This window comes from Chrysochloris asiatica, unplaced genomic scaffold, assembly GCF_000296735.1.
Source record: "Chrysochloris asiatica unplaced genomic scaffold, ChrAsi1.0 scaffold00015, whole genome shotgun sequence".
NCBI classification, from domain to species: Eukaryota; Metazoa; Chordata; class Mammalia; order Afrosoricida; family Chrysochloridae; genus Chrysochloris; species Chrysochloris asiatica.
The window spans coordinates 17601994-17615082 of NW_006408533.1; the positions used below are offsets into that span (position 1 = coordinate 17601994).

Sequence of the window (13089 nt, forward strand, 5' to 3'; positions counted from 1 at the left end):
TCCATGGCACATAACAACAACAACAAGTCATAGGAATACAGCCAAGTTTTTCCATTATCTTCATAAAATGACTTTTACATTAGGAAAAAGAGTGGCAATTGGCCTAGCAGTGGTCAGAGAGCAGGACCCAGAAGCAGGCTGTTCTGTGGGCAGCTAGGGAAGGTAGGAGGATGTAAAAAGAATGTGTCCAGAAAAAAAGAAGAAAGGATACCTGAAAGTAAGAATAGTTTTAATTTAAAATTGTAAGATTTAAATGTTCAATTAAACTTTTATTCAACATTATTGCTTACAGAACTATTTTAACTCCTATAATAATCTAGTTTTTTTTGTTTCTGCTGTTCTTTTGACAGGTGAACTTCGGGGTGTACCTGATGCACACATCTTTGGATTTATCTTCTCCATGTTTCCTGTCTGTAGGATCTCAGGTGCTCCCTGTATTGAAAGAGCATGCAGAATGCCATCATTTACCTACTTCTGAGAAACAGCAGGACGTGATCTCTTAAAAAATGTTCTGTGCATGTATTGACATTTCTCTTTTGCAGCTACCTTTTATATTATTAGGATCTGCAATTTGGTTCAGTGAAAGTGAATACAGGCAGTTGTTTTCCTCTTAGAGGAAGAGAATGGCTCTCACCTGCTTCTTTCATCCTCTAACTCCTCACGCTCCATGTTTGCACAGGCTGAGCCCAGTAACAAGGTGGGGCATCTGTACTTTCCATAAGCAGAGTCACATGAGTGTTGGGCTTGTATGAAGGATGCACACACCCAGTGAGGCCCCCATGTGCACTTGAAGTATGACTGGTTTCAAGGGAAATTTTCAGAGAATCTTCCTGGGAATATACAGTCTCTCTTGGTTTATATTTTGCCCACATTGCTTTTTTTTTGGTCCTAAAAAAAACCTTTGTAGGCTTTTTGGATGGTATGAGAATATGCCCTTCTCTTCTCATGTACATGGTGAAGATGCGGTCCACACAAGGGCCCAGAAGACTATCAGCGGCCACAATCCTTGAAGGAAGGTGTAACTTGGGTATTTATGTTTTGAGCAAAGGCACATTCCTCTTAAATGCCATCACTGGCTACTTTGAGGTGACAACGTGAGGATTGCTCAGATGCCTGAGTTATGCACAGTGATGGGGGTGCTTTTGTGAATGGGTGTCCTCCCCTCCACAACACCATTGGGTTGCTCCATCCCCATGAGAGCCTCCAAATCCCAACTGAGAGATAAGTGGTGCAGGAATCCCACCTTGACCTGTGCTTCTGCAACTTTTAGTTGAATGTGGCCAGTGATGGACAGCTCACTTTCTAATGAAGTCTCATCCATTCCATTGAGTTGTTGTTAGAAAGTTCCTTGTATTGAGCTTGTGTCTGCTTTCCTGTGACTTCAAGTCTTGGGTCCTTGCTCTGTCTTCTGGAGCAACCTCCTACATTCACTTTGCCTGTGTCCTTCTGTCCTAAAGCATGGTGTCCACATATGAACCCCACTGCTTGGTCAGGCTATCAGTACCTTCCATTTGGATTGCTGCATTTGTCCTGTTACGTCTCTGTCTAAAGCTCCTGCCTACCACTGCTGCACATCATTTTCCAATAGCCACGGTCACCATGTCTCTTGGCTGCTTTGCTGTTCAGTGCATTAGATTCAGGCTTCCCTGGTGAGTCCTTGAGATTAGGAGCCAGTCTGTTCCATGATGTTCTTCTTAGGACTTGTGTTGTTCCCAGGACTCTGTGGGATTTGAAAGACAAGGCATGGCCTCTGTTCTCAAGGTTGTTGAGCTGAAATCTTGTGCTTACGCTTTCTGTCAGTAAGCAGAATTAAGTATTAGAAATTATTGCTAAGTGCCATTGATTTGGTTCCAACTCTTAGCAACCCTGTATAGGGTTTCTGAGGAACAGCTGATGGGTTTGAATAGCTGACCTTGTGGTTCACAGTCTAGTGCTGATCCTACAGTACACATCTGCAAAGTTATGAAAACTTCTTAGCCATTACCAAACACCATGAGGGAAGGAGTCGCTGGTTCTGGGGCTCAAGACCATAGTCTTGTGGGACATGCAGACTAACTGCCAATCAAACATACACTATGTTCTACATCCTACTTTGGAGAGTAGCAACTGAGGTTTTAAGAACTTGTGATCAGTCAGCTGAGAGCAACTATTGGTCTCTACCCATGTGAAGCAAAGAAGAGTCAGGAAAATCAAAGCTATATGGAAACAATTAGTCCAAAGGGCTAAAGGACCACATAAACTCCAGCTTCCATAACCCTGAGACTAGAAGAACAGATGAACTGACCACTCTGAAAGGGATCACAATAGGAGGCCCTGGATAGAATGGGAGAAAAATGGGGAACAAAACTCAAAATCATAAAACAGACTAGGCTTACTGGTCTAATAGAGACTGGTGGTACTCCAAGACTATGACCTTTAGATAGTGTACAAGCCTCAAACGGAACTTAACCCTGTGGCTCAACCTTTAGCCAAGCAATAAACAGGCCGGTAAGGTGATAAATAACACCAGGGAAATACACACTCCTTAGAACCATCAACCACAATGAGATCAAAAGGTTTCTCAGGGACAAAACTTAGAAGGCAGGAAGGGATAGGAAAGAAGGTTGAATGGAAATGATTAACACAGAGGAAGTGGGAAGAGTGTTGTTACATGGTGGGGATTGCAATCAAAGTCACAAAGGAAAAGTGTATGAATAGTTGAATAGAAAACCAATACACTCTATAAACTTTCACTCAAATCACAATAAAAACTAAACAAAAAACAAAAAGTGCACTTCTTACTCTCTGGTTCTAGAGTTCAGTGAAGTGAAGGTAAATGAGGTCAAGTGGGGGCATTGTGCTTTATTTCTTTAAGTTGTTTATTAAGAATTTGACTTTCTGTTAACATGAGGAAACAACAGAGAGTGGCTCAAACAAGTGACCAAGAGGCAGAGCTAGAAAACATATTTCAGTGTAACTAAAAAAAGGCATTGAAACGACCTGAAGAAGAATTCAAGACAATGATATTTAGGTGCCTCCAAAGTCATTTGAACTGCGAGATAGGTGGTTCAAGCTTACCAGCCGCTCCTTGGAAACTCTCCACAAGGTCCCTATGGGTCGGAACCTACCTGACGGCACTCAACAACAACAACAACAAATGACTAATAGAAAGGTTGAGGAAAACAAGGAAGAATTCAGGAAAACGGGAACAATCAACCAAAACAGATAAAGGATTAGAGACACTACAAAACCTGCAAATAGAAATCCAGAAAGTTAATACTAAGATTTCAGAAATGGACAATACATTGAAAGGGCAACAAAATAGATTTAAATTAATGGAAGCCCAAATTACCTTGAAGATAAATCTCTCAATACTAGTAAGCTAGAAGGACAATCAAAATAAAGAATGAAAAATATCTGAAGAGGCTTCCTTATTTCCTTCCTTGCAAGTCCACCAGCTTTCCTCTCCCGTTTCCCCACCTGGCTTGGCCTACTTGTCCTTCCCCTGCTGCTCCCTCCCCACAGGGATAATATGGTCTCCTGTGGTGGACGCCCCAAGTGCAGGATGTGCCTTTGAGTACCTTATTGAAACATTAAATGAGAGTTCACAGAAGTTCTTCAATATACCTAAACTTGGAGGTACCAAGTATGGGCCCACTGAATTGAGTGTGGCGCTGTGGGTTAATGTGCTGGACTGCAACATTGGTTTGAACTCCAAGTTTGGTTGTTCAGGCTCACCAGCCACTCCAAGGAAATCCTATATAGGGTCGCTATGAGTCAGAACCTATTCAATGGTACTTAACAACAACTAACTAGTATTGAACATGGTTTGCCCTGACCTGTTTGCTGACACTTCTGGCAAATCCTGATGAGGCAGTCTGTGAGTGAACTTGGCAGAGCCCACAGGGTACTGGGTAAAAGTCTTGACTTTATTGACAGTTGAGTTGATGTTTTCAACCAGGTCAATGAAAGGAAGACTTATTTAGAAGAATAACCATTCTTTTGGGACTTCAGGAAAAGCTTTACAAAAAGATAAATTGCCAAATTTATTATAGCCAATCATGGAGAGCTGTTTTTCCTTCTTGCAACATTTCATTAAAGAAAATTGCTCTTATGATTTTTTTAGTAGATTTTGATGGACTTAAATATTCTAGACTGACAGTAACAGTATTTTCGTCTGCATTACACCGATAATTGAGTACCTTGGAGTCTCTTAGAAGATCCTGATTTTAGAATTAAAATGCCCTTTAAAACTTAGCAGTTTACCCAAATTAGAGTAATATCACTTATCAAGTATATTTAATTATAGTGATTTGTATTGATATGTTTATTATTAAGATAAATGGGTCTTTTTTTAATGCCATATGTCTTTTATCCATATTTATTTTATCTCATTAATTTTGGAAAGGAATAGCTAAATTGAATATAGGCAAGAAATGCCTATTTCCTAGTCTGTCCTGGGAGGTTTTTTATTCAAAATTTCATATCATAGTAAATTGAAACAGCATGTGTGAGGATGTTTTAAAAATTGAGTATAATTACTTTTTTGTAAAGGAGCTCTGGTAGCATAGTGGTTACAAATCGGGCTGCTAACCTCAGGGCCAGCAGTTCGAAACTACCAGCTGTTCCGCAGGAGAAAGATGAGGCTTTCTGCTCCCGTAAAGATTTACAGCTTCAGAAACCCTGTACAGGGTCGCTATGAGTTGGAACCGACTCCACAGCATATAACAACAACAACTCTTTCATGGATAATTTGTGGGAATGTGCCCAACTTAAAGATGGCCTCTAGTTCCCAAATGCAGTGCATCCATAGGAAACTATCATAAACAAAAGAACCTGTAAAATGCTTCGAAAGAGAATGACTAATAATGTAAAAGTCAAATTTTCCCTGCTGACGGATAAAGCTGTCATGGTCATCTGTATATACCAGAGATTTCAGATTCTCAGCATTATTTTATAACCATGATAAATGTAATCAGAGAACACCTATAAATACAAATGCCTTCAAAACAAACAAAAGAAGCAAAAAAAATCTGAAGAAAGACTAAGTTTCATGTGGGATAACATAACTTATGGGTGATCAGAATATTAGTACAGGAAGAAACAAAGAAAGTCAATGAGCTGTTGGGAGAAATTTTCCCTAACATGAAAGACAAGAAGATAAACATTCAAGGAGCTTGAATGAACCCCAAACAGGATGACCCCAAAATAAAATCACCAAGACATATTATGATAAAAATCTCCAAAATCAAAGACTTGATGAAAAGTTACGCACAAAGGAGAACCAATAAAAATAAGCTCTGATTTCTCAGCAGAAAACCATGCAGGAAAGAAGGCAAAGAGGAGATGAATATAAAACGCTGAAAAAAAAAAAGCCAACCAAGAATCATACACTCAGTATAACTGTCCCTCAAATACTACAGTGAAATAAAAACATTTCCAGATAAAGATAAAGGAATTTGTAATAAACAGGCCATCTTTACGAGAAATACTAAAGGGAGTTCTTTGGACTGAGAACCAATTGCAACAGACCACTTGAGATTAACGTACACAGCAACACCACCCACAATTCAGTCCAGATATAGACGCATCCAAAGTAAAACAAACCTACAAGACTGAAAATAGAGAACCAGAGATACCAATTTACAATTAAGAAAATTATAAAGCAAAAAGAACAGAAAGTATAGTGACATAAGTGCAGATGGTAAGGAAGTCTTGTAGATTTCAAAATAAAACAGACTGTTTCAAACTGTGGAAGAATTTAATAAATTACAGGGTTACCTCAAAGAAAATTAATATACCCTCCATCAAATCAAGAAAAGAAACCATGAAGATTTAGTAAACATTAAAACAACAGCAATGAAGAAATTGACAATAAAAACACTAACAAAATGAACTCAACACAGAAATTATGTGGAACAACGAAACCAGCAGCGCCACACACACAAACCTAGCAAAATGACTGCAGCCATTTCATATTTATCGAGAATTACACTACACATTAGAGGATTAAGTTCACCACTCAAGAGACAGAGAGTACCAGAATATATGAGAACAGGATCCTTCAATATGCTGTCTACAAAATACACATGTTACACACAAAGACAAAAATAAAAATCAAAGAATTAAAAAATATTCAAGCTAATGTCAATTAAAAATGAGCAGGAGTGACAATATTAATTTCATAAACTTTAAGGCAAAAACCAGCATAAGAGATAAAGACATTATCTCATGATTAAGAACCAATTGAACAAGAAGACATAACCATATATAACTATGCTCTGAAAGAAGGAACCTGAAAATACATAAATCAGATTCTGGTAGAATTGAAGAAAGAAGTAGAAAACTCTAAAATAATAGTTGTTGTTGTTGTTAAGTGCCGTTGAATCGGTTCCAACCCATAGCGACCCTGTACAGGGTTTCCGAGGGTGTAAATCCTTACGGGAGTAGAATGCCTCATCTTTCTCCCGCGGAGCGGCTGGTAGTTTCGAACCGCTGACCTTAAGGTTCACAACCCGATTCGTAACCACTACGCTACCAGAGCGCCTTAGGAGATTTTAATACACTACTTTTGATGAAGGACAGAGCAACTAGAAAGAAAATCAAGACACAGAAGAACTAAACACATCAACTAACTTGACCTCATAGACTTACACAGAGCACCCAACCCAACAATATAGGACATTCTTTAACAGTGCACAGGGAACATTTCTCCAGAGCAGACCATATGTTAGGCCACAAAACAAGCCTCAATAAATTAAAACATCAAAATACTACAAAGTATCTTTTCAGACCACAATGCTAAAAAATTAGACATCAGTAATAGGGAGATAGAGAGGAAAAAATCATGGAAATTGAATAACACCCTGCTTAAAAGCTACTAGGTGATAGAACAAATATAAAGTGAAATAAAAAATTCCTAAATCAAATGAGGGTGAAAACACAATATACCAAAACCTTTGGGATACAGCAAAAGCAGTGCCTAGAGAGTAACTTATAGCAATAAACACACACATCCAAAAAGAAGAAAGAACCAAAATCAACACATTAACATAACACCTCCAACAATTAGAAAAAGATCAGCAAAGTAAACATAACCACCTGAAGAAATAATAGAGATTAGAGCAGAAATAAGTGAATTAGAAAACAAAAAAAACATAGAATCAACACAAGAAGTTTATTCTTGAAAGAATCATAAAATTGAAAAGCCAAAGGCAAAATCTAACAAGATGTATATAACATAAACAATATGGCTGATGTCACAACAGAACCAACTGAAATAAGATAATAACAGAATACTATGAAGAATTGTACTCCAAGAAATATGAAAATCTAGAAGAAATGAATACATTTTTAGAAAAACATGACCTATTGAAACTAACACAGACTGAAGTAGAAAATATACCTATAACAAAAGAAGAAATTGATCAGGTCATTAAAATACTCCGAACACAAAAAATTCCAGGCCCACATCTCTTTACTGGTGAATTTTACCAATCATTCAGAAAAGAGCTAATACCAATTCTACTCAAACTCTTTCAGAACATAGAAAAGGATGGAAAACTCCTGAATACATTTTATGAAATGAGCATAACCCTCATACCAAAACCAGGCAAAGACATCACTAAAAAAGTATAGACCAATATACCTCATGAACATAGTTACAAATATTTTCAACAAAATCCTAGCCCATAGAATTCAATAATGTGTTAAAATAACAATACAACATGACCAAGTGGGATTCATAACCAGGGATGCAAGGATGGTTCAGTATCAGAAAAACAATCAACATAATTTACCACATAAATAAAACAAAGGAAAAGAACCACATGATCGTATTGATTGATGCAGAAAAGACATTTGACAAAATCCAACATCCATTTCTGATAAAACACTCAACAAAGGAGAACTTGAGGGAAAATTCTTTAACATAATTAAGAGCATATATACAAATTCAATGTTGTTAAGTGCCTTTAAGTCAGTTCCAACCCATAGTGACCCTGCACAGGGTTTCCAAGGAGTGGCTGATGAGTGTGAACAGCTGACCTTGGGGTTCAAACCAACTTTGCAGTCCAGCACATCAACTTACAGCCCCACACCAGGACAAATTCAATAGCTATTATTAACTCAGCAAGAAAATTACTGGAACTCATTGAAAGAGTCACCAAAGTGGCATCCTTTCCTGTCCCTCTTTATTGGTTTTGCTCAACAATGTTTAATTGAGCACTGATTCTGTGCCAGACACAATGCTTTGTCCTGGGGGGAATAAAGTTGTATTATACTTGGTCCCTTCCTTCAATTAGATGACTGAATGTCTAATAGGGAGCCAACATGTATATAGAAACCACTAAAATAATCCAGCCATTAATTATTTTTCCCATGGGGGTGGGGGGAATCGCCTTTTCTACAACTTTGTAATTTTTTTCTTGCTTTTCAATTTAGAACTCAGACTCTAGCAGTTAAAGATGACCTTATGTGCAGTTTGTTTTCTAATTTGAGAAGAAAAATTTATACAACCTGCTGAAACATGGCTTAGACAAAGATATCCCTGTGGAATTAAAATGTTTACTCTGAACTTGTAATTTTTGGATCCTTTTAACATGTTTTGCTGTTAGGTTCAAATTAGCCTTTTTAAAAATTGAGTTGTTTAATCATGCTGAGTCATTCATTTACCCAGAGACAGTTAAATCTTAACTGCTGAAGCAAGGTGTTTTTCCATGGTTATAAAAAGTGGAAGAAATCGGCTTACTTAGTGATTTGGTGGCAGAGCAGTATGTACATATTGAAATTTTGACTGTAGTAACTGAAGATTGCAAGGCTATTAAGATTATACTATTTTGTACATTAATATATGCTTAGTTTTAAAAGTAAAGCATTTGTTGAATGAATATTATCAAACAGGTACTGTGCTAAATGCTTCGCACAACCTATTTTGCTTAGTTCTCACAATAATCCTGGGTGGTTGGTATAATATCCACAGTTTACAGATGGAAAGCTGTAAACTATGGATATTATAAACCTTATATAACCTTAACAGGTTAAATGACTGGATCAGGGGTAAGATTTGAATCCACATCTGCCCCTTTATCATTGTGATAAACTGCCCATAATTATAATTATGGGCAAAGTTCTAAGCACATTACATGTATTAAGTCTTTATTCCTCTTTAATAACTGTATGAGCTAGTATTATCAACACTACTTGAGACTTGGGGAAACTACTGATAAAGCGTGTAAGCCACTTGCCCCAGGTCCCAGAGCTGGTAAATGGTGGGCTGGGGCTTTAATCCAGGCCTCCTCATCAGTCCATGTCCTCATCCCACTCAGAGAAAGGTCCTGGAGGATTTTATCTTCAAAAGAAATGCTCAGGTTTGCCATGCATTAACGCTTCTAGTTTATTTCAAGTTAGTCATGGCAAAGCCAGAAAGTAAGACCTCAAGACAACCATTAGATATTAGAGAATCGAAATGAAGAATTATAATATTATTTTAAATCTCAGATTTCAAATCTTTAGAGTGAAAGATCTTTTTAATATTTAACAAGTGGTCTTGGGGAGGACACCTGACCACCCTTGAACTCAGAAGAGGTCCCCCGTAGCTAGGGCCTGAGGTTGGTTGTGGTGAGCAGATAGAGAATCCAAGAGATCTTTGATTTCTTCTCCAAAATGAACAGAAATCAACAGATTTATATACCATTTGTGCTGTCATATGGAACTATAATTGGTATATTTTAAGAAGTACAATCAGAATGTTTTTTAGAAGTGAGGATGGTTTTAGAAGTGAGGATGGTTTTAGAAGTGAGGAGATTGCATCTTGTGTACTTTGAACATGCTATCAGTAGGGCCTGGTCTCTGGAAAAGGACATCATGCTTGCTAAAGTAGAGGGTCAGCAAAAAGGAAAAAGAGTCTCAATGAAATGAATTAACGCTGGTGCAGCAATGGGCTGAAACACAAGAAGGATTATGGAGACAGTGCAAGATCCGGTTGTGTTTCATTCTGCACCTACCATGTTACCTAACAACACAGCATCCAACAGCAACAACAGGGGCATAGTTATAGGACGTATTTATGCTTTACTAATTTATAGAGATTTGAATTATTGTAAATTAGGGCATGGTGTCTTTATGTTCCTGTTTACTAGGAACATAAAGACACATATATTTCAAAGCCAAGTTAACTAATTAAAAATGAAGGAGAAGAAAACAAAACGAAACAGACCTACTGGTTCGGTTGAGACTGGAGGACTCCGTGAGACTTCTACCCTGAGTTGCTCTTCAAATCTTGAACTGAAACTAACCCCTGAAGTCAGCTTGTAGCTAACTAACAACTTGGCTCAAAAAACAGTGACTATCGCCTGCAAGTACTGTGTTCATTTAAAAAATCACCTCTATAAGACCAATCAGTTATTTTGAAACAAAGATGAGAATGTAAGGGGAAGGGAAACTAGATTGATGGAAACATAGCAACCAGAAGGGAAATCATGATGTTCATACATTGTGAAGAATGTAACCAATGTCATGGAACAATTTGTGTAAAAACTGCTGGATGGGAATATAACTTCTGTGTAAACTTTCACCAAAAACCACAATAAAATGTTATTTTAAAAATTATGGGAATTGTTTAGTGACATAGTTACGTTTTGCTAATTTATAGCCATTTGATTAATGTTACATTCCATTATTGCAGAGTACAGGTGTACAGCCCAGTTTAGGGAAGTTATTTACGACCTACTTCACATACTTCTGTTATCCATTTCAAAGGTTAGAACAACTTTCTAATGACTTATAGTTAATGATTGGAGGGTATCATAGAAATATACAAGCTTTTATTTCTAAGTTCTACCACTCATCTGTCAGTTTGTCACACTGTGGTGGCTTGAGAGTTGCTGTGATGCTGGAAGCTATGCCACCGGCGTTTTGAATGCCAGCAGGGTCATCCATCGTGGACAGGTTTCAGCTGAGCTCCCAGACTTAGTCAAAAGAAGGAGAGACGAGTGTTTAGCCACTGAAAATCTTATGAATAGCAGTGAAACACTGTCAGATGACATCTGGGCAGTGTTTTGTTCTGTTGTACATGAGGTCGCTATGGGTCGGAACTGGCTCAGTGGCATCTAGCAAACTACAATGTCTAAGTTCAGAAATTCTCTGTGACTTATACATAGATATTTTAAAGCATTATAAAAATACCGTAACAGTATAAAAAGCATTACAGATGCATGCATAATCGTGAAATGATTTGTAAACATCAATGAAACATGCGTAACAGTGCAATTGTTTAAGTTACTTGAATTTTTTAAATGTTTCATTAATTTTTTTCTTTTGTTGTTAGTGCTTTTGTGGTCATATACAAGAATTCATTACCAAGTCCAACATCATGAAGATTTACTCCAATGCTTTTGTCTAAGAATTTTATGGGTTTAGGCTCTTCTATTTAGGTCATGGATTTATTTTGAGATAATTTTTATATATAGTGTGAAGCAGGAGTTCAATCTATTTATTTTTGCTTGTTGGAGGGTATCATAGAATTGTGGATATCCAATTGCCCAATACCATTTGTTGAAAGACTGCTTTGCCTTTGATACAAATAAAAAAAAAAAAACAATCCAAACCTATCTAGAACATGCCCCAAACCTCCAGCTGGGGTGAGAAAGATGAAGTGTGATGGAAGGTGGCTTCAGTAGTGGCATCTTCTCTTTAGAAATCCCTACCCAACTCTAAGGAGCTCTGGGAGCGTAATGGTTACGAATTGAGCTGCTAACCTCAAGGTCAGCAGCTCGAAACTACCAGCCATTCCATGGGAGAAAGATGAGGCTTTCTGCTCCTGTAAAGATTTGCAGCCTCAGAAACCCTATACAGGGTCACTATGAGTCGGAAGTGACTCCACGGCATACCACCACCCTACTCTAATCAGAAGGAGTCCTGGTGTGGCGCTGTAATGCGCTGGACTGTATAGTTGGTTTGAACTGCAAGGTCAGCGATTCAAGCTCACCAGCCGCTCCTTGGAAAACCTTATGTAGGGTCGCTATGGCAGGGCTGTAGGGGTCGGAACCAACTGGACGGCACTTAACAACAACAACTTTGATTAGAAGTCCTGCTGTGGTGCTGTGGGTTAATGCACTGGACTGCAAGGTCAGTTTGAACTGCACGGTCAGTGGTTCAAGCTCACCAGCTACTCCTCAGAAACCCTATACAGGGTCATTATGATGGCACTTAACAAGAACTCTGATCAGAAGACACCATTGGGACCAACAATGTGGCCTCTTTCTCAGCTTTCTTTTATCCACGAGCTGCTAGGGAGAGCACGGGAGAGCACAGATCACAGGGAGCCAATGGCTCCAGTGCTGGAAATTAATAACTAATGTCAGAACCAACTCAACAGCATGTAACAACAACAACGACACTTAGTTCTGTCCTGATAAAGGGCTATCTGGGGACTCTGGCTGCAGCAGAAATACTCAGAATACTGAGGCAAGCAGTATTCTAAATATCAATATTTCTAAGAATAGTTGAGGCTCTTTTCGCCAGGGAGAGAGTTACCCTGGTACCGCTGAAGCAGAAGGAAAACTAGGATCCACCTGGCAGACACTTTCACCCTGTCTGTTTCCAGTTTCCAGTTCCCTTCTTTCATGCTACGCATCTTACCTTGTAAATCCCCAAATTAAAACCGTAGCAAACATCCTCTATGAGCAAGCTCTTGAACATTTATACACCTCATGAACAATTAGGAAAATGATGGTACTTTCCTTATAAAGTTGTTTAAGAGCTAGACATTTAAAATTTAGTCTCAGGCCTGACAATAACGATGCCTGAGTAAGGGATCCACTCCATGGCAGAGGGCTTGGGCTTGGGCTTGGAAGTCACTCTACCACCTGGTGGTAGCATTTAATAACTACAGGGTTGTTTTTGTTTTTTTTTTCCCCCACTCAACTGTTTAAATTAGGTCCACAAATCCTAAACAGAAATAGAGAAAACATTAGGGTTCCCTGACTCTCTGCCTAGCTTCTTCAGTGGGCACATCTGAGAAACGTTTCATTATTGATATTGGAGGCTTTTTCAAATTTCTTGTGTGCCATCAAGTTGGTTCTGACTCCTAGTGACCCTGTCCAGGCTTTC

At 38.4% G+C, this 13089-nt stretch overlaps 1 protein-coding gene across 1 annotated transcript in view; it reads left to right on the forward strand.

The window, feature by feature from the left end:
* The window catches only part of MOCOS (molybdenum cofactor sulfurase), a 75721-nt gene extending 75218 nt beyond the window's left edge, over positions 1-503 (forward strand). The window contains exon 15 of the mRNA XM_006835137.1: positions 351-503. Coding sequence (XP_006835200.1) covers positions 351-503 — 153 coding nt within the window. The remainder of the gene's footprint in view (positions 1-350) is intronic.
* Positions 504-13089: the final 12586 nt, after the last annotated feature.